Source organism: Podarcis tiliguerta (genome assembly GCF_965153285.1).
Source record: "Podarcis tiliguerta genome assembly, chromosome: 9".
Lineage (NCBI taxonomy): Eukaryota > Metazoa > Chordata > Lepidosauria > Squamata > Lacertidae > Podarcis > Podarcis tiliguerta.
The window spans coordinates 70,016,538-70,044,364 of NC_139542.1; the positions used below are offsets into that span (position 1 = coordinate 70,016,538).

The 27,827-nt window shown below is 46.7% G+C and overlaps 1 protein-coding gene across 1 annotated transcript in view; it reads left to right on the forward strand.

Annotated features, from left to right (window-relative positions):
- Positions 1–636: 636 nt before the first annotated feature.
- MAN2C1 (mannosidase alpha class 2C member 1) overlaps positions 637–27,827 on the forward strand; it is a 33,755-nt gene continuing 6,564 nt past the window's right edge. The window contains exons 1-20 of the mRNA XM_083398874.1: positions 637–1,138; positions 2,533–2,658; positions 3,431–3,554; positions 4,461–4,531; positions 5,354–5,531; positions 8,744–8,933; positions 11,327–11,433; positions 11,989–12,099; positions 13,237–13,329; positions 14,023–14,139; positions 15,858–15,953; positions 17,951–18,096; positions 18,754–18,877; positions 19,837–19,958; positions 20,645–20,730; positions 21,853–22,023; positions 22,347–22,429; positions 23,549–23,643; positions 23,728–23,832; positions 25,000–25,156. Of these exons, the coding sequence (XP_083255000.1) occupies positions 1,020–1,138; positions 2,533–2,658; positions 3,431–3,554; positions 4,461–4,531; positions 5,354–5,531; positions 8,744–8,933; positions 11,327–11,433; positions 11,989–12,099; positions 13,237–13,329; positions 14,023–14,139; positions 15,858–15,953; positions 17,951–18,096; positions 18,754–18,877; positions 19,837–19,958; positions 20,645–20,730; positions 21,853–22,023; positions 22,347–22,429; positions 23,549–23,643; positions 23,728–23,832; positions 25,000–25,156 (2,421 nt within the window). The 5' untranslated portion in view covers positions 637–1,019. The remainder of the gene's footprint in view (positions 1,139–2,532; positions 2,659–3,430; positions 3,555–4,460; positions 4,532–5,353; positions 5,532–8,743; positions 8,934–11,326; positions 11,434–11,988; positions 12,100–13,236; positions 13,330–14,022; positions 14,140–15,857; positions 15,954–17,950; positions 18,097–18,753; positions 18,878–19,836; positions 19,959–20,644; positions 20,731–21,852; positions 22,024–22,346; positions 22,430–23,548; positions 23,644–23,727; positions 23,833–24,999; positions 25,157–27,827) is intronic.

The following is a 27,827-nucleotide window of genomic DNA, read 5'->3' on the forward strand; positions in this document are numbered from 1 at the left end:
CAAACAAGGTACCACTGTTGCACAGGAGCAATGTATTTTTAAAGTAATTGTTACATTGTAAGCCACAGTTGGGGACACAGGTGGCACTGTGGGTTAAACCACAGAACCTAGGGCTTGCCAATCAGAAGGTCGGCGGATCGAATCCCTGCGATGGGGTGAGCTCCTGTTGCTCGGTCCCAGCTCCTGCCAACCCAGCAGTTTGAAAGCACGTCAAAGTGCAAGTAGCTAAATAGGTACCGCTCCGGCGGGAAAGTAAGTGGTGTTTCTGTGTGCTGCTCTGGTTCACGTGCGCTGTGTGCCAGCTCCCTCGGCCAATAAAGCGAGATGAGCGCTGCAACCCCAGAGTCAGCCACGACTGGACCTAATGGTCAGGGGTCCCTTTACCTTTACCTAGTCTCACTGTGGACCACAAGTTGGGGGGCACATATTTTTTATAAATGCATTTTTGAAAAAAGGGGGGGAAGGAAGAGCTTTGTCCTTTTAGAACAGCAAGCACACAAGGTTCTGTGTATTTTTGTGTGGCCTTTTTCTTTGGGAAAAAAAATATTGGTGGTCAAAACCTAACTATGTTAGACTTTGCCCTTTGGTGCTAACAGTGGGGGCAGGGGACTGTGACTGTCCTCACAGCAAGGCTCCCCAACTCCCTTACACATTCTGTACAGATTCTATTGCACTGTCTTGCAAAAAAACCAGTCGTGGATCTTTCACCGGATAAGCGCTTTCCACATCCGGTAAACTAGTACTGTACACGTTGGGGCTCAGAGGAAAACGCAGTGCCCTCCTTTTGGCCAACAAGGGCATAAACTTCGCTACTGTGGAAAGTGAAACTGAGGGGAAGGACGGAGACTTCGTTTCCTTCATACGCCTGCGCCTTAAAAAAGACACCTCCGCTTTCCTGGAACCCGAGAGTCGCGCATTCGGGACCCCAGGAGAGGCGGAACCATTGTGCTCAGTTGTGTTGTGCAGCGGATATATTTACGTGCCGTACCAAAGGGATTAATTTTTGCGTTTGGAGAGCCATGGCGGGGTCCAGGGCAGAGCTAAAACCTGCCGTATTGAAGCACCGGCGAACTACACTCGAACGGGTCGAAAAGTTTATCTCCGAGATATACTTCACGGACTGCAACCTCCGGGGCAGGTGGGCTTGTGTTGGTCCGACACCTAAAGCCTTCCCCATTCTCCCCACCTGGCTTCCTTCTTCACGCAGCGCCGCAGAGTTAAACTACGGAACTCCCTCCCACAGGAGGCAGTGATGGCCACCAATTTGGATGGCTTACCGTCGCAGTTTCATGGAGGAGAGGGCTATGGATGGCTACTAGCTGCGATGGCTGTGCTCTGCCTCCAACAATTGGAGCAAATTACACTTGTGAATATCAGTTTCTGGAAACTGCAGGGGCGAGGGAAAGTGCTGTTGTCCTCAAGTCCATGGGCGTAGCCGGGGGGGGCAGGAAGGGGCAACTGCTCCCCCAAATCAATTCAAATCAATAAAAATGAATAGCTAACTGAGTTTCTGCACCCCCCCCCCAACAAAAGGCCTGCCCCCTCCTAACAAAAATAATGGCTATGCCCATGCTCAGGTCCTGCTTCCGGTTTTCCCACTGGGGCATCTGACCCCCCCCCCCCCCCGTGAGAATAGGATGCTGGACTAGATGGGCCATTCCATTCAGCTATTCCGCCTGGGCATGGGGGATTTAATGTGACCATATTTGTTTTTAGAAGGTGGTGGTGGCCATGTTGGGTGCAGAGGATAGCACAATGTAAGTACTGTACGGTTTAAGAGCCTTTCGAGAGTCCTGTCTTTTGCTGTTAGAGGCTACATGAGACTTCCAAGTTTCAAAGTGGCCCTTGTAGCCCCATCCTCTTAATCATAGAATTGTGGAGTTGGAAGTGACCCTGATGGTCATCTAGACCAATCCCCTGCAATGTCTCAACTAAAGCATTCCTGGGTTTGGACAGTTTGATCTCCAGCCATTTTAACTGTTTGCTGTGAAACATGCCATCTGATTTCTACTTCCACAGTTGGAGTCAATGCTGCTTCTGAATACAGTGGTACCTCGGGTTAAGAACTTAATTCGTTGTGGAGGTCCATTCTTAAAAGGTACCACTTAAGCTAATGGGGCCTCCCCCCGCCACTGCTGCTGCCGTGCGATTTCTGTTCTCATCCTGAAGCAAAGTTGTCAAGCATCTTTTTCTCCACAGTGACCCATCAGATTTATTTTATTTATTTATAATTATACTTGTACAGTGGTACCTCAGGTTACAGACGCTTCAGGTTACAGACTCCGCTAACCCAGAAATATTACCTCGCGTTAAGAACTTTGCTTCAGGATGAGAACAGAAATCGTGCTCCGGCGGCGCAGCGGCAGCGGGAGGCCCCATTAGTTAAAGTGGTGCTTCAGGTCAAGAATAGTTTCAGGTTGAGAACGGACCTCCGGAACGAATTAAGTTCTTAACCCAAGGTACCGCTGTATACTGCAATTTCATAAAAAATATCAAAGAGCTGATGACACTGAGGTGTGTGTTTCACTGCAGGTTGTTTGGTGCTTCCTGCTCGTTGGCATCTCTCTCTTGCTTTGAAACCTCCCAGCGGATTCCATATGACGAAGCTGTCAGACAAGAATTTAGGCTTGCGAAGGTTGGAGACTGTTTTGGAAGCACGTAAGTATTCCCTTAGAGGCTAATGAATTAAAGGAACATATAAACTATCCTTTCTTCATGTGCCTCCTCCATGAGATGTCTGGAAGGCGGTAACATGAGAATGGCCTTTTCTTCAGTGGCTTCCCATTTGTAGAATGCTCTCCCCAGGGAGGTTCATCCAGCACCTTCATTATAAATCTTTAGGCACCAGACGAAAACATTCCTCTTCAACCAGGCCTTGGCCTGATTAATATTCTATGGCCTTTTTAATGTGTTTGTGGGACGAGGGGGTATTGTTTTGTTTTATCTATTTATTTTGCGCTTTTATCCTGTATTTTTATCTTGTAAACCTCCCCGAGATGGTTGAAGGTTGATATATAAACTAATAAAATAAAAAGGAAGATGCCTTATACTAGTCAGACGATTAGTCTGTCTTGCTCAGTCTTGTCTACACTGACAGTGGCTCCCCAGAGTTTTGAGCAGGGAATTTTCCCCAGCCCTACATTCTTGAGTCACAGCTATGGAAAGCTATGGGACAAAGCAAACTTGAGCGGAGTGCCGTTGCATCACATGAGGCTGACTGCCCCATCTTTTTCCTAGGCCCTCATAAGTAACATCAATGGTGTGTGCTTTGGATTTCAGGGCCCTTTTCTGATTGAAGCGTTGGGCGAACACTAATACATTTCTTGCCATCCTAGTGAGATAGTTATCCTGTGGAAATTAGAAGTATTGTTTGTATTCATTAATTTATTTTTAAAAAGTCACCTGAAATTGTGCATGTCACTTCCCTAAGATGGAAGACCTGCTGGTTCAAAGTAGATCTCAGCATCCCCAGGGAATGGACAGGAAAGGAAGTCCAGCTTCTTTGGGAAAGTGAAGGAGAGGGAATGATTTGGAGGGATGGCCAACCTGTGCAGGTAAGTGACAACCTCGTCTGGATGTGCAGAGTGCTGATTAGCTAGCGCTTGTGACCATATGAAAGTCATGCATCCTGCCCCCTTGCCCAGAGTAGAATTAAAATAGATAGATGGCCTCCTTTTAAATGGTGCTGAATTAAACTAGAGATGAAACAAGCCAGGCACATGATTCTTTCTTTCTTTCTTTCTTTCTTTCTTTCTTTCTTTCTTTCTTTCTCTCTGATAAAAAACAATGGGATGTGGGTAGCGCTGTGGGTAAAAGCCTCAGCGCCTAGGCTTGCCGATCAAAAGGTCAGCGGTTCAAATCCCCGCGGCGGGGTGCGCTCCCGTTTCTCGGTCCCAGCGCCTGCCAACCTAGCAGTTCGAAAGCACTCCCGGGGGCAAGTAGATAAATAGGGACCGCTTACTAGCGGGAAGGTAAACGGCGTTCCGTGTGCGGCTCTGGCTTGCCAGAGCAGCGATGTCACGCTGGCCACGTGACCCGGAAGTGTCTGCGGACAGCGCTGGCCCCCGGCCTCTTGAGTGAGATGGGCGCACAACCCTAGAGTCTGTCAAGAGTGGCCCGTACGGGCAGGGGTACCTTTACCTTTACCTTTTTTAAGTTCTTTGTTGGTGGGAGTTGGCAATGTCCACAAAGGGTTCAGAGTTTAGTACTGTATATATGTCAGGGTTTGTGAAGGGAGAAGCAGCAGATCTTGCCATGCAACTGAAAAGCCCTAACTGGCTTTTGCAAGGAGGTAGTGTACATCTTTGTGCAGCATTCAATTGCCAATAGTTAGTGACAAGTCAATGATTGTGTTGGCACGTTATGCCACTTGTTCCATTTTAGGCAGTGTTGTCCACTATTGTGTTACATTTAAGTGGTTACCTCTGATCCCCTCTCTTCCACCCCTCGAAATCTGACAGGGTTTGACGCGAGAAGGTGAGAAGACCAGCTACATTCTGACAGATAATCTAAAGGAGACGGACCCCCACAGGTGAGCAAGGAAGCCCTCTTAGCCATTCAGAGGGTTACTCTTTTGTTTTTCTAGGAAAGTCAGGTTGCCTATTTTTGTCCATTTTCTTTCAGCAATTGTCCATTTAAAAAGAAGTCAAGACCGTGTTGGCTGAGGGTGAAGAGTGTTGGAAGGCACTAGTTTTAAAAGAAGGAAAATAAAAATAAGATCAGTAGAGGACAAAGTAAAGTTCTTCTTTAAATATGAAGAAGGTTGATGGACTATATGGAATGGGCGGAAAGGACTGGCAGAATCCGGGACCAGGGAGAAGAGTCGGTGGAAGAAGATTGGAAAAAGTTTAAAGACTATTTATAGAAATATTGTAAAACTATGAATGTTAGAAAAATGTTGGAATGAAGTAACATGGCTTTAGTAGAAATGTTATAAGGAATTAAGTGTAAATAGATTAATAGAGTATTAAAGGGAAAAATAAGGTTAGAATGTATTAAGATGATCACAGGATAGAAAACAGAGGAAGATGGAAAGGAATTGCTGAAATAATTAATAGAAGTGGAATACAAAAAGGGAGGCGTGAGGAGGTTGTGGAAATAAGTGAATGAAAGATAAGATGTTGAAACTGATGGATGTGTTTGATGTTTTTTAAATTGTTTTTGTATTGTATTGTTCTTTTCTCTTCTTTTTCTTTTTTCTTTTTTATCTTATTGTTGTTTTTTGTAACTGTTGGAAAAGCAATAAACATTTTTTTTTTAAAAAAAAAAGAGTGTTGGAAGGCACTGTGTTTGCTACCCCTGGATTAAACAGATTGATGGCTGATGAGCTTGCTGACATTTTTCCCTTCCCTAGCTTGACCCTGTATGTGGAGGTTGCCTGCAACGGTCTGTTTGGAGCTGGGAAAGGCAGCATGATTGCACCACCTGATCCTGACAAGAAGTTCTCCCTGCAGAAGGCAGAGCTGGTGGTCTTCAACAGGGCTGTCCATGAACTTCTGGTAGACTTTGAGATTCTTCTGGACATGGCTAAGGTAAAAGCTTATGCTTCCTGGTTTGGTCTTCAAATGCTGGCTGTGGAAGTCGCCTCCCCCATTGCCTAATTCAGTTGTTCCTAAACTTTTTGAGGCCACCGCTCCCCTGGTTCCGTAAACTCACCCTCGGCACTCCCTACTCTACCCTATAAAAAGCATAATAATAATAATGATAATAATAATAATAATAATAATAATAATAATAATAATAATAATAATTTATTTATACCCCGCCCATCTGGCTGGGTTTCCCCAGCCACTCTGGGCGGCTTCCAACAAAACACTAAAATACAATAACCTATTAAACATTAAAAGCTTCCCTAAACAGGGCTGCCTTCAAATGTCTTCTAAAAGTTTAGTAGTTATTTTTCTCTTTGACATCTGATGGGAGTCCACTACCGAGAAGGCCCTCTGCCTGGTTCCCTGTAACTTGGCTTCTCATAGTGAGGGAACTGCCAGAAGGCCCTCGGCGCTGGACCTCAGTGTCCGGGCACAATGATGGGGGTGGAGACGCTCCTTCAAGTATACTGGACCGAGGCCATTTAGGGCTTTAAAGATCCGCACCAACACTTTGAATTGTGCTCGGAAACGTACTGGGAGCCAGTGTAGGTCTTCGAAGACCAGTGTTATATGGTCTCGGCGGCTGGTCCCAGTCACCAGTCTAGCTGCCGCATTCTGGATTAGTTGTAGTTTCTGGGTCACCTTCAAAAGTAGCCCCACATAGAGCGCATTGCAGTAGTCCAAGCCTGAGATAACTAGAGCATGCACCACTCTGGCGAGACAGTCTGCTGGCAGATAGGGTCTCAGACTGTGTACCAGATGGAGCTGGTAAACAGCTGCCCTGGACACAGAATTGACCTGTGCCTCCATGGACAGCTGTGAGTCCAGAATGACTCCTAGGCTGCGCCATCTGGTCCTTCAGGGGCACAGTTACCCCATTCAGGACCAGGGAGTCCTCCACACCCGCCCACCTCCTGTCCCCCAAGAACAGTACTTCTGTCTTGTCAGGATTCAACCTCAATCTGTTAGCCGCCATCCATCCTCCAACCGCCTCCAGACACTCACACAGGACCTTCACCGCCTTCACTGGTTCACTTATTCAGAACAGCACTTTGCATGACCCGCTAAGGAAGATAGTAACGCCATAAAATTCGGAACAGTAGCAATCCATTGCACATTTATTCAAATCCAGTTCAAACTACTAGTTTAATTAATTCAACAAAAATGGCCAAATTGATCAAGAGACACCAGCTTTGCAATGTCTGACAATCATTTGCACCTCTAGCAGCCCCCTGCTGGCCCCTTTCCTCATAGCACCCTCCCCCATAATCCCACTGCTACCCCCAGGGAAAGGGGTAGCCCATCCCGTTTTGTTGCCTGAGGCAAAGCAGGAAGGGGCTGTCTTGTGTTTGTCCCCCACATCCTCTCCCCTTGCTGCCCCCACTGAAGCATCAGTAGGGCGGGGTGGGTTCTGCTTCATGGATGGGCCAGCCCTGACCAGTACTGCGTACTTTGGGAACCATTGCTCTAATCAGTTGGAGGTTTGTGAATGCCCCAAGCAACTGCGGGCATCTTGGGTCCATTCAGTTCAGGATGGTCACTGATGACTGGAGGTGGCTCTCTAGGTTTTCAATCAAGGTACATTCCTACCCCTACCTGCCAAGGATTGAATCTGGGACCTTCTGCATGCAAAACATTTGTTTTCTCCATATTTTGTGAATTCACACATCGCACATCAGCTTGGATTGGGTGTTTAGTTACAGTCTCTCTGTGTGTGTATGCTTGCTTGCACACAAGTCCCACTGTCTGCTTCTTAACATATTGAGCCACAGACTTAGAAAATAGTACACTGTGGTTTGGCATCTTTAGGCAGCCTGCACCAAGCGTCCGAATATGGCAAGTGCTGCTGCCTTTAAAGTTGTATTTGGGACTTGGTTTCCCTGAACAGCTCAGGTCTAGGGTACCTCAGGCCCGAACCTTTATATCTCAGCTCAGTCACTGAGATAATCTTTAGAAACATCCTTGCTCTTTCTCGAAGTTGGCAAAGCTTGTTTGACAACAGTGAGAAACCAAGCCTTTAGTGCCACCGACCCCATCCTGTGGAACCATCCTGCCAACAGAGGTTCAGTGAGTGTCTTCTGTGTCAACTTTTAAATGCCTGCTGAATTTTTTTTTTATTTTGCCAGGCCTACGCAGGCTATTAAGAATACTTTTCCCACAATGGTTTGTTGATGCTTACTTTTAGCCTTTCTTTTTTGTTGCTGTCCCAGAAACTCCAGCGGGTGCAGAATGCTGCAGCGAGGCTCCGCACGGGGTCCCTGCCATGGGAGCATATTCACCCAGTGCTTTTCCAGCTGCACTGGCTCCCGGTGGAGTACAGGGTCAGATTTAAGGTGCTGCTTTTGACCTTTAAAGCCCTTCATGGCCTAGGACCCTCATACCTACGGGACCGCCTCTCCCAGTATGCCCCACGGAGAGCCTCAAGGTCCATAAACAGTAACACCCTAGAGGTCCTGGGTCCTAAGGAAGTCAGATTAGCCTCAACCAGAGCCAGGGCCTTCTAAACACTGGCTCCAGCCTGGAGGAATGCTCTGCCTCATGAGACCAGGGCCCTGCAGGATCTGATTTCTTTCTGCAGGACCTGTAAGACAGAGTTGTTCCGCCTGGCCTTTGGCTTGGAATCAAATTGATCCCCTCCCCCTCTTTCTTTTTTTCCTTTCTCCTTCTATGATGAAACTCCTATCTGGGGACTTCCCTGGCTTTTTTCTGGCCCACGTAGGACCAGTCTGGATAGTTAGCCTTGGTGAAGACGTGACGTTTTCCTCCCCCCAAAAGTTTTTGATTTGAGTTTCTACTGAAAGGAGGCTGCATTTTAATGCTGCATTTTAATCTTGTTTTTATATCTCATTTCAATCAATAAAAACAATCAATTGTTTTTCTATCTAGTGTTAGCCGCCCTGAGCCCGGTCTTGGCTGGGGAGGGCAGGATATAAATTATTATTATTATTATTATTATTATTATTATTGCTTTTAACTTAAAATTTTTTGTGTGTTTTTATTGTATGGTTTTTACCATTTGATGTTGTAAACTGCATTGATATGTTTTGTGATTTAGTGGTATATACAAAACAAGTACCTAACAGTTCCTTGGTATAGGCTTGTGTGGACGACATATTTTGCCAGCACATGGTTAACGTTTTCCTGTTATGCAGCTTCTTGGGGAGGAAAACCAGCGGAGCTTCCAGGCACTTTACACAGCCAATCGGATGGTTAACCTGTGCGATGTTGCCAACCCATCGACTTTCACTGCAGCGCACGAACTTGCCTGCTCTGTCTTCAGTCAAAAGAATGGAGAGAGTCAGCATGTCATCCATGCGATGGGCCATTGCCACATTGATTCCGGTAATGGGAAGTGCATTTTGGCACATTGTTGCAGGGAAGGCACCAGCAGTAGTGGCTGGGTTGGGTGGTGGCGGGTGGTTGTTCTGAACCACAGGCCCAACAGAGGGATTGTGGGAGAGGTGGGATGCAGGGATGCCAAATAAGGATGCCAAAAACATCAGAATGACCGGTTCTAGGTAAAGGTAAAGGGACCCCTGACCATTAGGTCCAGTTGTGGCCGACTCTGGGGTTGTGGCGTTCATCTCGCTTTATTGGCCGAGGGAGCCGGCGTACAGCTTCCGGGTCATGTGGCCAGCATGACTAAGCCGCTTCTGGCGAACCAGAGCAGCGCACAGAAATGCCGTTTACCTTCCCGCTGGAGTGGTACCTATTTATCTACTTGCTTTTGAACTGCTAGGTTGGCAGGAGCAGGGACTGAGCAACGAGAGCTCACCCCGTCGTGGGGATTCGAACCGCTGACCTTCTGATCAGCAAGTCCTAGGCTCTGTAGTTTAACCCACAGCGCCACCCGCGTCCCTATGGCCGGTTCTAATGCTTTACTAAAGAAAGGTGTAGACTTAGAGCACAGCAGCAGCCTGCCAGATCTCTTAGCCTTTCAGTCGCCAGACGGACATGGCAGCAGGGAGATGGTTTGTCCACACCCAAGCAAACGTGCAAACAGTCTTTATACACAAAGCAGCATACATCACTTTGTCTAGTTCCCCCACTTCACCTGCTCAGATTAGGGCATAGAAGGCAAATACCCAAATCTTACAGGGAGTTTCCCTTTCTGGGTTCAGAGCCCAGCACCCTAAGCTCGCAGATAAGGATAACATCAAAGCAAACCAATTAGCTTATATTGAAGCCAGTGAATATAAACATATATCAGCTCATTGCTACAACAGCTCCCAATGGCACCAGCAAAGCTTCTGGAACATTTTTTGGTTCAGCACAGCGGGACAGAGGTGGGCTGCCCCACTTCCTTCTTTCCCCACCCCCAGGTGCCACTGCTGGTGAGGGAGAGGGGAAAAGGAGTGGTCAGCTTGGCACCGTGTGACTGTGGTGTCCACGGTGTTGGTTAGGGCATGCCAGTTTAGGGGCTGAAACTTAATTTTTTGCAAATTTCTTCAGGGATTCTCTTAAAAATGTGTTTTGGGATGTGGGGAATTCAAATCTACTATTTTTTGTGATTGGACAACATGTTTATGTCTATGTCTTATGTTTGACGAAGAGGCACATAAACTGCTTTTGGAAAGCCAAAGAATTTCAATTTTACCTTCTGAACATGTCAGGTAATGCTGAAATAAATAAATAAAATATTAATATATAATGTAACGGCAAGTCCTGGGCAATCATTTTTAATGAGTTCTATACAATTTTACTTACTAAGCAGAACTAAATTATATTAATTTAACCAAAATATATATTTTGAATTCCCAAGTCATGTTCCAACTTTTTAGCACTCCTCATTTTTGGAATTTGAAAGTTGAGCTCTCTGCTGCCTTGGCCATTGGGTGGTGTTGCCTTGGGTGGTGTTGGCGAGTTAGGAGATCAAAGCAAAGCCCCCTGTGCTACTGGATATATGGGCGCATCTGATGCCATTTGACAAAATGTGTGTGTGTGTGTGTGTGTGTGTGTGTGTGATGAGGCGGCAAGTTCACATTGTGGAAAGGGTGTTTTAACCTCAGACGTTTGTGTGGGAGAGAGACACCTGCCTGATGCAATGAACTTCAAATCAGGCCAGTCTGTTTATGCTTCTTCTTGCATGGCTCTTTTCCCAAGAGTTAGGTCTTTGTTTTTTGTTTGTTTTTTTTAAATGGAATTATTTGGCAAGGACTGGATGGGAGAGGAATGGATGGAGGGGGCAGAGTTGAAGGCCATAGACTAGTGAAAGCTATGAGCAGCTGCAAAGAGAATGTTGTAGAATCTCAAAAATGGTCAGGCTACCAAACTGGAGACGGTTTAACTGCAGTTTTTGTGCAACTCCAATTTCATGTGCCCTGACATTTTTGTTCCTGTCTATATACTTAGACTTTTCTGCACAATCTTTTATTTTTCTTTTGGCACCATTAAAAAGTGCATTTGTTTTCCCCACTTCTGCACACAGCTTGCATTTCTTCCTTCAAGGCCTCATTTCTGTAATGGCATAATTGCTGCAGACTTCTGTCTCCATGAATGCCTTGCGCTGACCTCAGAATCCAGGTTTTCTGGTTGCAGAATCTAGCACCTTCATTATATATCTATCTAGTCATGCATGCAACTGACAAGATGCTGATTTCTTCTGAATGCCATGTGAGAGGCTTATTTTCTGTCTCTTCTGCTGTGGGGCCGGGCAAGCTAGGATTGTGACCGCCATAGGCCACGTGGGCATCATAAATGAATAAACCAGCTCCTGCTTGCAATTGTCCTCTTAGCTTGGCTGTGGCCTTATGATGAGACGATCCGTAAATGTGCTCGCAGCTGGGTGACTGTCATACGCCTGATGGAGAAGAACCCGGAGTTCACCTTTGTTTGCTCACAGGTATTATTAATATGTCTACGCATGGGAAGGGATGCACTCTGACTGATCTATGTTTTATAAGTGAGGGGCACATTGATTGTTAGCTCAAATTTTTAGAGTCATGCTTCTCCAAATCTGGATGGTAGCACTTATTTTTCGCACACAAGTTGCAGGTGTGGGTACAGGATGACCACTTTTCATTATATTACATTTACATTACAGGTGCCACATAATACCTGCTTCAAATTTTAAGAACATTTAATGTGGCAGCATTTACACTCGGAACTTCCTGCCTATTGACATCAGGCAAACACTTTCACTTCCCTCTTTCAATGCCTCCTAAAAACATTTTTGCTTAGTAGAGCCTGCCCAGATGTGTAGAATGTAGATGCGTGTTCTAATCCGTTTTTAGTTTCTTGCTGATTTTGTTTTGTGAATGTTTTAAAGAGTTCCCTTTACTTGATTTTCTTGTTTTATTCTCTTTCTAAACCACTTTGAGGAATTTTTTTTTTACAACAAAGCGGTGTGTAAATTAATGAAATAAATAAATGAATGTGTTTGCCATTTTCAATGCAGGCTCAGCAGTTTGAATGGGTGAAGAACTGGTACCCTGGGCTGTACTCTACAATTCAGAAGTTTGCGAAAGAAGGGCGTTTCATTCCTGTTGGGGGCACCTGGGTGGAAATGGTAAGAAGGAAAGCACCCTTCTCAGTAGCTGGGCCACACAGGCGACCTGAGGCCAGAAAATCTCACCTTCTGACTGCGTTGCAGATGTTGAACTGAGCTTCTTTTTACCTTAGAGTTATGTACTGACGTTCTCACTCTGGGCCAGCAGGGGGATACTGTAGATAGTTATGCAAATAAGGGATCGAAAGTGACGTTCAGTGATTGGATAGTTTTAGAAAATTGTTACAGTTACGTTGTACTGGAGCTCTATATAAGCAGGCTGACTGAACCCTTCAGTCAGTTCTGTTCTGGCCTGTGAATAAACAGAAGCTGTTTGAAGAATCGCTGTGTCGTCTGATATGTTCACCCACAACTTAACACTTAGGTTTCTAGCAGGGTAGCCAATGTGGGGACCTGCAAATGTTTCCGTACGCCAATTCCCAGCAGCCTCGGCCAGCATGGCCCTTGGTCACTGATGATGGGCATTACAGTGCACCCATCTAGACCATGGTCAAAGGCCTGGAAACGATGCCTTATGAGGAACGGCTAGGGGAGCTGGGCATGTTTAGCCTGGAGAAGAGGAGGTTAAGGGGTGATATGATAGCCATGTTCAAATATATAAAAGGATGTCACATAGAGGAGGGAGAAAGGTTGTTTTCTGCTGCTCCAGAGAAGCGGACACGGAGCAATGGATCCAAACTACAAGAAAGAAGATTCCACCTAAACATTAGGAAGAACTTCCTGACAGTAAGAGCTGTTCGACAGTGGAATTTGCTGCCAAGGAGTGTGGTGGAGTCTCCTTCTTTGGAGGTCTTTAAGCAGAGGCTTGACAACCATATGTCAGGAGTGCTCTGATGGTGTTTCCTGCTTGGCAGGGGGTTGGACTCGATGGCCCTTGTGGTCTCTTCCAACTCTATGATTCTAGAGGGCACCACATTGGCCAGCCCTGAAAAGAATCTCATTGTACTCTGTGACCCATACTGCTTGACCTTCTCTCGGGCTGCTGGAGCCAAGAATTCTTAGATGGAGCACCAATTTTTGTGGGATGGGCAATTGCTCCGGCGAAGAACGCTGCCAAACTGTGCAGGTGGAGGGGTAGGAAAGAGTGATGGGCTTAAGCTTCCTGCATAGGGTTACAGGCTTGTGATTTTCCCCCAGGACGGCAATCTTCCAAGTGGAGAATCCATGGTTCGTCAGTTCTTGCAGGGACAGCGGTTCTTCCAGCAGGAGTTTGGGAAGCTATGCTTGGAGGTAGGTGCTCCCAGCCCTAGACATGTCCTTTGGTCCCAGGGTGGGGGGGACTTCAGACATAGGGGCAAAATGCAGCCCTCAAGCCCTCTCAGTCTGGCCCTTAGGGCACCCATCAAAGGCAATGGTTCAAAGGTACAGTGGTGCCTCGCAAGACGAAATTAATTCGTTCCGCGAGTTTTTTCATAGAGCGAGTTTTTTCGTCTTGCGAAGCACCACGGCGGGGAGGGGTGGGGAGAAGCAGGGCAGCTGCTGCAGCCGGTCCTTGGACTCACCCGCGCCTTGTGGACACTGCGCGATGCGGCTGCTGGAGGGCGGTGGGGCTCAGGAGCGCGACTCCGGCTGCAGCGCTGGCTCCTGGCGGCAACGGCTCCTGAGGGGAGCACGCGAGGACGGTGGGCAGCGGCGTGAGGCAGTCGGAAGGTCGGCCGGAAGGTGGGAGGGAGCCGGAGGAGTGGGGAAGCGAGCGTGCGACCGTCGCCATGACAGGAGAGACAGGGCTGTTTCGTCTAGCGAAGCAAGCCCTTTGGAAAATCCGTCTTGCGAAGCACCTCAGAAAATGAAAAACCCTTTCGCCTAGCGGGTTTTTCGTCTTCCGAGGCATTCGTCTTGCGGGGTACCACTGTAATTAAATGAAAGGTAAAGGACCCCTGACAGTTAAGTCCACTTTCATCTGTTTCTCTCCTGCACGATCAGTTCTGGTTGCCAGACACGTTTGGCTACTCTGCACAGCTGCCCCAAGTGATGAACGGCTGCGGGATCCACCGGTTTCTAACACAAAAGCTTAGCTGGAACCTCGTGAACACTTTCCCGGTGAGTTGTTTTGCTGTTTTTCAGTCAAGAAAAAGTGTAATAGTTTAGAAATTTCAGGGCTCAGCAAACTTTTCCAGCAGGGGGTTGGTCTACTGTCCCTCAGACCTTGTGGGAGGCCAGACTATATTTTGGGGGGGGAAATGAACGAATTCCTATGCCCCACAAATAACCCAGAGATGCATTTTAAATAAAAGGACACATTCTATTCATGTAAAAACACGCTGATCCCCGGACTGTCCACGGGCCGGATTTAGAAGGCGATTGGGCCACACCCGGCTCCTGGGCCTTAGTTTGCCTACCTATGGTTTAGATTGAACAAGGAATAGCTTTTCCTTGCATTGCTTGAAAGGAGTGCCTGGGTGGGTGTTTTTTCCCAGTTGAAATAAGCCATTGTTTATGAAGCTGGCTCCCCCTGCTGCCACCACCAACAGCCGTTTAAACATAGTGCTAAATCAGCGATTCCCACCCGCTTGGTTCCATAAACTCACCCTCAATGTCTCCCCTTCCAAAAACATTATTCAGAATAGCGGTTCGCACGACCCGCTAAGGAAGGTAGTAATGCAGTTAAATTCAAAACAGCAACAATTAATTGCACGTGTATTCAAAAAATAAATATATGCTGTGATATGATCTTGCAGCTAAGAAATATCACAAAGACTATTGCACGAAAAATGTTATGTTGGGGAAATCTCACACAGGTGAAGGGAACCAATGGGGAGGAGGGGAGGGTTAGGTTGAATTTGGGAAATAAAATAATATATGGGACAGCAAAGGATATAATAGATTCTTATAGAATAGTAGTACAGTGGTGCCTCGCAAGACGAAAAGAATCCGTTCCGGGAGTCTTTTCGTCTTGCGGTTTTTTCGTCTTGCGAAGCAAGCCCATTGACGGAGTAGCGCTATTAGCGCTATTGGCACTTTAAGGGCTAAAAATGGCTTTTTAAGGGGTGGGGGATTAGCGGTTTTGCTGCTAAAATGCTTTTAGCAGCTTAGCGATTCAGAATAAGGGGTTTTGGAGCAAAAAAATAATTCATTTTTTTCGTCATTTTTCTTCTTGCGAAGCAAGCTCATAGGGAAATTCGTCCTGCGAAGCGCCTCTGCAGACGGAAAACCCTTTCGTCTTGCGGGTTTTCCGTCTTGCGAGGCATTCGTCTTGTGGGGCACCACTGTATATTGTAACCAGAACGGAAGTTCAAAAGGGGAAGTAAATGTATTTTTAGTTTTTTCATTATTGGAATACTTATTATTATTTCTTATCGGTAGAAGGCAACGTTAACTTAACTTCTTCATTTTGCTGTCTGTATAATTTTCTTAAGTCAATTAAAAAAAGACAATTTCATGAAAAATATTTTTACAAACTCTTGCTAATGAAAACATACGGGTGAAGGAGATTTATAGCATACAATATTTATATATAACTACTTAACAAACAGGCACAAACCTTCGCCCACCACAAACGACCAGTAGCTAGTTTGTAAGAAAATCAATAGCTGTTACCAATAACAGGCTCTCTTGTGGCAACTCGCAACTGAAAAGGGAAAAGCTCTGCGAGCGATAAGAATAGTAAATCATTAAATGCGGTGATCAGTGCCTCTCGGATGGGCCCCACCCCCTGCAGCCCCCTTGCCTCTTAGCACCCCCTAGGTAGTCCCACCGCCTCCCAGGGAGCAGGAGCACCTATCCTGACATTGACTATGGGCCACAATCTTCTCTTTCAGCACAACACCTTTGTCTGGGAAGGCATTGACGGGTCCCAGGTTTTAGCCCACTTCCCACCTGCAGATTCCTATGGGCTGGCTGGTTGTGTGGAGGAGGTGAGTGAGGGCTACTTGCCCCCCGGAAGAAGGCAGTGAAGGCCAAGTTGGGGTGGGGTTTCTAGCACTTCTGAAGACCGGCAAGTGCAAGGAATCTATTGCAAGGGAATGGACTGAATGACCTGGAAACCATAGCTTGTCCAAGGTGCTGGGACTTGTACCCCTGTGTGGGGAGAGAGGAGCCATGCGCTTTAAATGTGCTTTGTAGGAATGATCGCTGGGCGCGGAGCACACTCCCCCTCACAGATAAAGCCACAGCTGTCTGAACATCTTACCCTCTGTCTAACCTTTTGCGGTCTCAGTAGTCTGCGGTGTCCTGTCTGTGACCTTTGTCTCTGAGACCTTTTGTCTCCTTCGTCATACATTGTGTAAGGGGAAAATGACGCGGTGGAAACAGGTGCCAAAATACCGTATTTTTTGCTCTATAAGACTCACTTTTTCCCTCCTAAAAAGTAAGGGGAAATGTGTGTGCGTCTTATGGAGCGAATGTAGGCTGCGCAGCTATTCCAAAATCCAGAACAGCAAGAGGGATTGCTGTTTTCACTGCGCAGCAATCCCTCTTGCTGTTCTGGCTTCTGAGATTCAGAATATTTTTTTTCTTGTTTTCCTCCTCCAAAAACTAGGTGCGTCTTATGGTCTGGTGCGTCTTATAGAGCGAAAAATACGGTAACTTTGTACCACCCCACAATCTCGGGACGGGAATATGCGTAAAGGTCACAGCCCAAAATGTATCTGCCTGGGTTTGCATATTGTGTCAATAAAAGGAGCCTCCACAGAGCTGGCCGGCAGCTTGCTTGCAGCTCACCTGTGCGCAGCTCAACTGCCTCATGTCCTTCACTTCAGTGCTTTGCGTGTGTGGTGTGTGTCAGGTGCTGCTGCTGGTTGCTCGCGAGTAACCAGCCAGGACTCCAAACCTGTCTTTTACAGGTTTTATTGTGCAAACTATTTACAGTGCAGATCTACAAAGTTCATGTCCGTCTTAGTCACTTGCAGAATCTGGGAGTGGCCCCTTCCAGCTTCTCCCCCAACATAAGAACTTTGGCACCCCAAGCCTCCTCCTTCCCTCCTTGCGTTTCACCCCTCTGCGCAAGCTGGGCGACGGAAGTGGCATGCGTCCCTCCTGGCCAGCCTGGTGAGGTGAAGCGCTGGGGCTCTCAGCAGCATACTCGAGCCCTTTCCTCGCTTGGCTGGCGTTTCCCCTCACTGCTCCTCAGAAACTGCTCCTCAGGAGCTTCGGAGGCTCTCTGTATCCCAACCCTGCCTCCTTCCCCTGTTCCGATGGCAGTCCCCTGACAGTGTGGATCAACCGTATTGCCTCCTGACACCAGGCAAACAACCTTAACTGTGGTATTTTCAGTGCCTGCTTAAAATATTTTTATTTGGGAAAGCCTATCCAGAAATGCAGAAGATACGTGGGTCTTTATTTCTTTTTAATAATATTTTGAATATTTCAAAATACCTGTTTTAACCGAGTTTTTCTAATGCAATAATGTTAATGTTTTCTCTTACATTCTTGCAAACTTTTGTTTTACAATGGAGCTGCATGTGAATTTTGGGAATAAAATACAGTGGTGCCTCGCAAGATGAAAAGAATCCGTTCCGCGAGTCTTTTCGTCTTGCGGTTTTTTCGTCTTGCGAAGCAAGCCCATTAGCGGAGTAGCGCTATTAGCGCTATTGGCAGGTTAAGGGCTAAAAACGGCTTTTTAAGGCTTAAGGGATTAGCGGTTTTGCTGCTAAAATGCTTTTAGCAGCTTAGCGCTTCAGAAAAAGGGGTTTTGGAGCGAAAAAAAACCTCAAAAATTTTCGTCATTTTTCGTCTTGCGAAGCAAGCCCATAGGGAAATTCGTCTTGCGAAGTGCCTCTGCAAACAGAAAACCCTTTTGTCTTGCGGGTTTTCCGTCTTGCGAGGCATTCGTCTTGCGGGGCACCACTGTAAATAAATATTCCCTGCGAAAAGAGGTCACGTCATCACGTACACGTTGTTGCCTCTGCCCTAGATGTTAAAAACGGTGAAGAACAACAGGGACAGGGGCCGTGTCAACCACAGTGCCGCTCTCTTTGGCTTCGGAGACGGGGGAGGCGGCCCAACGCAGAAGATCCTGGACAGGCTGAGGAGAATGAAGGACACAGATGGCTTGCCAAGGTCAGTCTCGCTTTGCTACACTGACAAGCCCACTTTAAAAAGGAGAAACAAAAGCCTGGCTTCCTGTGGTTAGGAAGATGGACCCACAAAGGTATGGGCTGAAGAAAAGATTTGTGGGAAGCCATATACAGTCATACCTTGGGATAAATATGCTTCAGGATAAGTCTTTTCGGGTTGCGCTCCGCGGCGACCTGGAAGTAACAGAGCGCGTTACTTCCGGGTTTTGCCGCTCGCGTATGTGCAGACGGTCAAAATGACGTCACGCGCATGCGCGGAAGCGGCGGACCGTGACCCGCGCATGCGCAGATGCGCAGTCGCGTCTTACGTTCTATTCAGGATGCGAACGGGGCTCCGGAACGGATCCCGTTCACATCCCAAGGTACCACTGTAAATGCCCCATAAACAAATTGTGATGAACACTCATTAACTCTCTGCATCTCCCCACTGCATCTGGATGAGCATTTACCTAGTCGGAGGACACTTTCCTGCACCTCAGGAGGTGGCGCAGCAGAGCCAGTGAGGGGCGTGGCCTGGAGGAGGGAGGGTGTGGCCTTTTGAGCATCCCCAGGACTGGGGGGAGAGGCATTTGGTCTCTGGGCCTGAAGCTCTCCCCAGTCCTGCTACAACCGGTGGTTTCTCTTTCTTTCCTTCTCGCAGGGTTCAGATGTCCACCCCTGACCGGCTTTTCACTGCCCTGGAAAAGGAAAAGGCTCAGCTGTGCACCTGGGTTGGCGAACTGTTTCTGGAGCTCCATAATGGCACATACACCACACATGGGCAGGTTAGTATGCACAGGAAAACGGTCAGTTAGACAGTCCTCTGGCTGAGAGTCAAAGGTCTGTCCTCGGAAGCTTCTGTTCCCGAATTTCTAAAACCAGCATAACCTTAGAAGTTCAACTTGGGGGAGGTTTGTCTTCATAACAATATATGATACAAAATAACAAAATAGCAACACCCTAGTAGTCCCAGGCCCTAAGGAAGTCAGATTAGCCTCAACCAGAGCCAGGGCCTTTTCAACACTGGCTCCAGCCTGGTGGAACGCTCTGCCTCATGAGACCAGGGCCCTGCAGGATCTGATTTCTTTCCGCAGGGCCTGTAAGACAGAGTTGTTCCGCCTGGCCTTTGGCTTGGAGCCAATTTGATTCCCTCCCTCTCTTTCTTTTTTCTTCTCCTCCTCCTCCTCCGATGAGGCTACATTTTAATATTTTAATGTTCCATTATTTTAATGTTGTACTTTACTTTTGTTTTAAGTTGTAATCATTCATCTTGTTTTTATTATTGCTTGTAAGCCGCTCTGAGCCCGGCCTTGGCTGGGGAGGGCGGGGTATAAATAAAAAATTATTATTATTATATTATTATTATAAACCTCCTGTCGGTTGCTGCAGCGTCTGCTTATCTTGCTTTGTGAGACAGGAAAGGACAACCTTCCAGGTGCTGTTGGACTCCACATCCCATCAGCTCCAGCAAGCAGAACCAATAGTCAGGAATGATGGGAGTTGTAGTCCAACAAAAGGTCCGGAAGGCCGCCGGTTCTGGGTACAAATACGTAGAGTTGCAATGTTACAACTTGCAATCTCTGCTTATTTGTATCTGATTATCATCATCTATTAAATAATTAATTACAGCATTGAAATCCACTACGAAAAACAATTTACAGCAACTGGTAATCATAAAAACAATGTGTCTGATCATTTCCTTCCATTGCTGTTTTCTGTAAATGTTTTCTCCTTTTGAAACCAGATTAAGAAGGGGAATCGGGAGTGTGAGCGCCTGCTCCACGATGTTGAGATTCTGAGTAGCTTTGCTTTGGCACAGAAAAGCTCTTTCCAGTACCCTTCTGCTAAGCTGCAGCACCTGTGGAGGTACAACTTTGAATGTGAATATTTGGTGCTGTTCAGAATATGGGATCTTGCTGGGCTTTGTTGGGGTAGTGTCAGGGAACTGCCATTGGAGCAGGAGGAGGTGAGAGGGCTCCCGGATGATGGTGGAGAGGGTCCCAGTAGGAGGAGGGATAGCCCATACACTGGGGAAGGAAATCAGCGTAACACCAGTGGAGAAGGGGAGGAGATAGAGGAAGTGGAGAGGTGGCTCCAGGACTCTTCGCAGGAGACCAGCGGAGAGGGGACTAGTGCTCCTTTGCCCACACCCACCCTGCGCAGAAAGCTTTTGCACAGGCAACAGGGGAGGAGACTGGGCGTCAAGCAGCTTCTATGCTGGAAGAGGTTTAAGAAACGCCCACTGACGGATTCTGCCAGTGACTGAGGCAGCCACGGAACAGAGGCTGTCCTGTCAGAAAGGGTTCAACCATGCAACCTAGCCATGAGTAAAGGCAACTTACGCACAAGCAATCCCTAGAACCATTACAGGTAGTAGAAAGGGTGGCCAAACCCTAAGAAAGATCACCCACCACCTTCCCCCCCCCCCCACTCCTATCATGGATCCTGCCTGCTCTCCATCTGAGAACTGTGACAAGGTGGTGGAGCCCCTGTATAGATGCCAGGTAGTTCCTCTTTGGGTCTCCTGATTTTTTGTCCCCTTTTGGTGGCAGGCTCCTCCTCCTGAATCAGTTCCATGATGTCTTGCCAGGCAGCTGTATCCAACTGGTAGCTGAGGATGCCATGAGATACTATTCAGGTATGAATTTACCCTGGCCCTTGAGAGAGACCTCAAGAGGCCCTGCTCCTCAGCCTGCTATCGGGATACATTAGATTGGTCAGCCTGAGAGGCAGGGCCTTCGTGGTGGCAGCCCCAGTCACATGAATTTACTTCCTGGGGAGACACATGATGCCCATATTTTACTGGGTTTAAGAATCTAGCACTTCTCTTCAGGTACTGAGCTGTCAGAATCACTATAGCGTGGAACAGGGGTTTCTGAACCCTGGTCCTCAGACCACCAGTGGTCCAAAAGCTTTATTCAGGTGGTCTGTGAAGAACACTTAAAATCTGCATTCTGCAATAAAATACAGTATAAGAAATAAAATCAGCAATACACATGCAATTAAAAACCATGCCGTATCTGACACAAGGGACGCGGGTGGCGCTGTGGTGTAAACCACAGAGCCTAGGACTTGCCGATTAGAAGGTCAGCGGTTCGAATCCCCGCGACTGAGTAAGCTCCCGTTGTTCGGTCCCTGCTCCTGCCAACCTAGCAATTCAAAAGCACGTCAAAGTGCAAGTAGATAAATAGGGAAGGTAAACAGTGTTTCCGTGCGCTGCTCTGGTTTTGCCAGAAGCAGCTTAGAAGCAGCTAGCCACATGACTCAGAAAAACTGTCTGTGGACAAATATCAGCTCCCTCCACCAGTACAGCGGCACTTCGGGTTACAGACGCTTCAGGTTACAGACTCTGCTAACCCAGAAATAGTACCTCGGGTTAAGAACTTGGCTTCAGGATGAGAACAGAAATCGTGCAGCTAAAGTGGTACCTCAGGTTAAGAACAGTTTCAGGTTAAGAACGGACCTCCGAAATGAATTAAGTTCTTAACCTGAGGTACCACTGTATTTTATTTTATATTGGAGGGCGGGCACCCAAAGCAACCCAAGGAATGCTAACTGGCAGTTGGGGGGTGTGACACCAGGACAGAAGGCGACTTGGAACAGAGTAACCGGGAAGAGGGCAGGTTCTAGCTGTGGAAAGGAACCATCCGCACGGCAACATTTTGTTGCAGGTCCCACTTGCCCCTTTTTAAATATGTGCTACCGCCTTAGCTCACTCTGTATGGGCAAGTTCTCTTAATGGAAATCCTTTCCCCCCCAGAAATTTGCAGTGCTGGATCTCAACTTCTGAAAGATGCTGTGCAGTCTCTGTTTGGAGGCCTTTTGTCAAGCAGTCAAGAGACTAACGGGAGCATCCTTGTGGTCAACACGTTGCCGTGGAAACGAACTGAAGTCATCCCCAAAGCTGGACCAGGAGGATCCAAGACCTTAGGTGCCAACAGTGCTTCAGGCCTAAAAAACTTTTAATTCACAGATAGATTACTTTATAGCAAGTTCTTCTCTATTGTAGTACTTCTAATCGTTACAGAGTCCTTGCAGTATTCTTAAGCGAAGCAATTGTTGCATTCATAAGAAGAAATGCTAAAACTGGAACTAATGGACCTATTTTAGTCATGCCCATTAATTTCAGTATGCATTGCGTCCCCAGGTGGGACTGAGATACAGTGCAGAGGATTGTAGAAGGACTTGACCTTAGCCAATGCACCTGTCTTTTGGCTGCTTCAAAGTTAACCTGTCTCCTTTGTACCTCTTTAGCCTTGGTGACAGTTCCCAGCATGGGCTACTGTGTTGTTCAAGATTCCTTGCCTTCTCCATATCCCGTGACAGTGACCAAAGAGGTGAGCTTCTTTGTGGCTTTTGCCAGGAAACCAGAGTTAATAATATATGCCGCAGGGCTACCAAATGATAGGCACCTGAGGGCACATGTGGTGGGACTGCCTCAAGGTTGCGGAATTCTGGGCCACGGTGTTCAAAGATATTTCTCTAATAACAAATCAAACTCGTCCCTCCTTCACATCTGGTGCTTCAGAATTATTTTCTGAAGCTGATAAAGAAAAAGTAAGGAATTCTTTTGTTACCTTTTGATGGCAGCAAGGATGTCTGGAGCAATGTTTTGGGAAACGTTTGAGCTAGTCAGTTTGGCCTGCTGGTACTCAAGGGATTGGCAGGTAGCCTCGTTGGAAGAAAAATCCCGTAAACTGTCTCTAGGTGGATTCAGTCTAAAAGACAAGTTTAATTAAGTATGATTTCATATAGTTTCAGAACAAGGAGGCATGTGAACGGATGGCCCCTCCATAGAATAAGTTACATGAAAGTGCAGAAAATTCCATGACTTGGGAATGGAGACCCCGTTGCCTCTCTAGATGTTCTGTACTACAACCTGACCATTGGGGCTGATGGGAGCTAAAGCCCCTCTTTCTCTAGCTGATAGGTGAATCCAGGCAGCCTGTGTTTCCCCTTAGTCTTAGGCATCAGAGTGTGACTGTTGGGATGCTGCCAGGGAGACGGGGGCATCAGGCAGGCCCCCAGCTTGCTCCAGCCACCGGCTGGCAGCCGGGCGATCTCCAGGTCACGGAACAGCATCAATCAATCAGCGACTCGAGCCTCAGTAGCCTTCTGAAGCTACCGAGCACGCTAATTAGCAGAGTGAATAAATCTACAGAATGGAAATGGCGGACAGAGACATGTGTAAGCATTATTTACAGCATTTATTCACAATAGTCAGGAACAAAGGAAAAAACATGTCTGTTTCCCTTTGTCTCCAGCAAAAGAGCAATAGCAAAAGCAATATACAAAACGGAAGTTCCCAGCAGACTGTGCTGGAAGTAAACAGGCATGTGACACACAACCTTCATGCCTGTTCCCTTTTAAGGAGGAATGGAACTATATCCTAAGAGTGACCTCCTAGCGGCTCTTGTTCCTTTTCATTTATTTAGTTCTTAAATCTTCCTCTGCAGGTGGATGGCTCTGTCATCATGAAGAATGGTCTTGTCCGGGTCTGTCTGGATACTCTGGGGCGCGTGACATCGCTTTGCTTAATGCATCCAGAGAGGTACTTTGAGATCTGAACTTTATTTGTTCTCAAATCAAGCCATGCAATTCCTTGACTCTTCTGAGGCTGTGCTTTTCTCCTTAGAGAGTCAGTTCCCGAAGGTTGCTGCGCTAACCAGTTTGTGATATTTGACGACGTTCCATTGTATTGGGATGCCTGGGACGTTATGGACTATCACCTGGAGACCAGGTAGGTCGCCTGTCATCTTTTTGGCGCAACGCTGCAGCTTGAGATTTCTTGTAAGTAACGAAAGGATGCTTCTCTTCGCAGCAAAGGTTACGGCATCCATTCGGTCTCTCTTCAGACAGAGCTGGAATTGCAAATCGGTCAGAGAGAATCACACACGCTTCGCACCAATGGCACAATTTAGTTTAAACCACTTGGAGCACATCCAGGTGTTGTTAAAAAATATCCAGGTGTATCACAGGGAGAAATGGCCATACAACAAGTAAGCAAAAGCAAGGGCTTACATAAAAAGAAATAACACATTTCCTTGTTTGAGAATGCTCCATGTTTTCAGCATAGCTCAAAAGTCAAAAATATGTGTCTCAGGGTAAGCAATGTTTACCACTGTAAGGAATGTTTTGGAACCCTTCTCACTCCCGTTCTCCTCTCTCTGTTACATACTCATTTCTCTTGAAAAATCTTTAGGCACAGCCATTCTTCCTTTGCAGAGGAAAGGAAAACAGGACTAAGGAGGAGGGCGCAGTGCAGACTTACCTCTTAGTGTGAGTGGCATGGAGGGAACCTATGAAAGTGATGGCCAACAGACTGAAAACAAAGGGAAATGGAATGTCTAATTCACTAATGGAGCAAATAAAGGAGCAGCTGCAGCTCAGTGCAGTAGAGAGCCTGCTTTGCAGGGTTAGGCGCCAGAACCTCCCATTAGAAGGTAGTAGGTGATGGTGGAGGGGACTGCCTGAGACCTTGGAGAACTGCTGCCAACCAGCGTAGACAGTACTGATCTTGGTGGAGAAATGTCTGCCTCTGTGTAAGGGAACTTCATTTGATGGGACCAGGCAAACAGGCACAGAACGGAATGAAATCTAATCTGCTACCTGAAACCTTTTGGCTTTTCTAGGTAGTGTCATGGATTTCTTCAGTAAACACACCATTGTGATGCTTGAGACCCATGCACATGAGACCCATGCACATGCGCACAAGCTATTTCCGGTGCTCCTCCGACCCGGAAGTGCACCGGAAATAGCATGTGCGCACGCGTATGGGCACACGCTCCCCCACCCTCCGGCCTGCCGCGCAATCGGCGCTGGAGACACTGGCCCAAGGTGTGGTAAGTTTGCTGACCCCTGGCCTGGAACTCTGAGCCAATGATTTCCTTGTAAATATCCCTTTCAGGAAGACCATTGCACATCTCCTTAAACCCTTGGAAATCGTCCAGCCAGGGGGACTGCGGGGCAGTGTGACCTTCTCCCTTCAGATCAGCGAGAAGAGCGTCCTTACCCAGGAGGTCATTCTGGACGCAGCATGCCCTCACGTCCGCTTCCAGACTCAGGTTCGATATGCTTGTAATTTTCTCTGGGAGCTCTTCCCCCCTCCTAAATACACACCTACACACATGTGTATGTTTGGTAAACCTGCTTTTTCCCCTTTAAATTAAATATTTTTTAAAAAAAATATTTATTGAATTTTTAACACAAAAAGTAAAACAAGACAAAACTAAAAAGGAAAAAGCAAAAAATACACAATACAAAAACAACAACATAGTATAAAACACATAAAAAAGAAAAGAAAAAACATTAATAAAAAACAATTTCATCCTTATGGTATTTCTTTCATTTACTTGTTTCCCGACTTCCCCAAACCTCTCTCCACTGTATTCCGGATCATATATTCATTCCGCAAATCCCTACCCTCTATCTTAATTAGTCCTTATCTTAATTTTAACATCTTTATATAACTTAATCTCCTTAAAATCTTAAATCATTGAGTCTTTAACTTTTACGACTTTTATACTAATAACCTTTTAAATTCAATCTGATGTCATTTTAACATTCATTAATCTTATAATATTTCTGTAAATATTTTTTAAATTGCCGTATTTTTTGCTCTATAGGACGCACCAGACGATAAGACACACCTAGCTTTGGGGGGAGGAAAACAAGAAAAAAAAGATTTTGGATCCCAGAAGCCAGAACAGCAAGAGGGATCTGGCTTCTGGGATAATGTGTGGCTGTTCTGGCTTCTGGGATAATGCGCCAAGCCTCTTCAGGGCAGCGGGATCAAGGCTCCCCCTGCCCGGAAGAGGCTAAGGCAGAAGCCAGGACAGGCGCGTTGCTGAAGGGGCGCTGCGGTGTTCTCCCTCTCTGCGCAGCACCTCTCCTGCGAAGGAGGCGCCCCTTCAAGCGAAGCTGGAGAAGGAACAAAAGAAGTCCCTTCCGGCTTCCAGGACAGGCGCCTCGCTGAAGGGGCGCTGCGCAGATAAGGAGAGCTGCGCAGCACCCCTTCAGCGAAGCGGGAGGAGGAACAGAAGGGGCTCCGTTCCTCCTCCCGCTTTGCTGAAGGGGCGCTGCGCAGCTCTACCTCTCTGCGCAGTGCCATTCACTCCATAAGACACACTCACATTTCCCCTTACTTTATAGGAGGAAAAAAGTGTGTCTTATGGAGCGAAAAATACGGTACATTTCAAGAAAAGATCGTACAAGGTTATGCAAAATATAGTGTTAGCAAACAGGGTCTGATGACAATATACATAGTCCATATACCATTACTGACCACGGTCAAACAAATACAGACATAAAATAAAACCAAAATAAATAAACCACAGGAATGTGAATGTGTGGAAGGTAGCGAGTAGAACTATCTATAGCATAGGCATCATGTTTAAACAAGACAAGGTTACAAAACAGACCAATGAAAATGATGAAATGTGCTGAGTCAGTGTATAAGCCATATTTGTTTGTAGGCCAAGGGAGGTCCGTGCTTACCATAGCTGTCAACTTTTCCCTTTTCTTGCGAGGAATCTCATTCGGAATAAGGGAATTTCCCTTTAAAAAAGGGAAACGTTGACAGCTGTGTTGCTTACAAGTGAAATAAAGTCAGACCAAACAAGTATGAAATCATCCTTTTTCTTTGGCCCCTAAAGACTCAGCTTGTTACGTTTTCCAGCAAGGCAATATCCCACACTTTAGATGGGTCCAGTCTAATCTTTTCCAGAACTCTGCGATGCTCATTCCAACTGCTATAAGTAGGTGCACTATCAAGCCTTTATTATGCAATGTTTAAACTCTGTTGATTCAGAATGCTTGATATTTCTGATTAAAAAATATTATAAACAATGCCTGCTGTGCAAAATCCAAGGGTTGGTTTTATAACCTTAGCCTATGAAAGGTTGCGGAGTTTTGGGACTTTTTAGCTTAGAGAAAAGGTGAACAAGAGGCACCATGATAGAAGTTTTTAAAAAATGTGCCTGAGATGGAGAAAATGCATAGAGAAAAGGGTTTTTTCTTTCTCTCTCATAACAATAGAACTCGGGGGCATTCAGTGAAGTTGAATGCTGGAGGATTCAGGACAGGTCAAAGAAAGGATTTCTTCTCACAGCGCATAGATAAACTGTGGAACTCCCTGCCCCTGGAGGCAGTGATGGCTACCAGCTTAGACAGATTTAAAAGAAGATTAGACGGCTTCTTGGAGGAGAGGGCTATCAAAGGCTACCAGCCACTGTGGGAAGCAGCAATGCTTCTGGAAATTGTTGCTGGAAATTGTTTGTTCTTTAGTCGTGTCCGACTCTTCGTAACCCCATGGACCAGAGCACGCCAGGCACTCCTGTCTTCCACTGCCTCTCGCAGTTTGGTCAAACTCATGCTGGTAGCTTTGAGAACACTGTCCAACCATCTCAACCTCTGTCGTCCCCTTCTCCTTGTGCCCTCCATCTTTCCCAGCATCAGGGTCTTTTCCAGGGAGTCTTCTCTTCTCATGAGGTGACCAAAGTATTGGAGCCTCAGCTTCACGATCTGTCCTTCCAGTGAACACTCAGGGCTGACTTCCTTCAGAATGGAGAGGTTTGATCTTCTTGCAGTCCATGGGACTCTCAGGAGTCTCCTCCAGCACCAGAATTCAAAAGCATCAATTAGGAGCTGAGAAATTGCTCTTGGGTACGAATCCTACTTGCCAGTTTCCCATTGCGGCTTCTGCTTGGTCCCTGTGAGAACAGGATGCTGGATTCA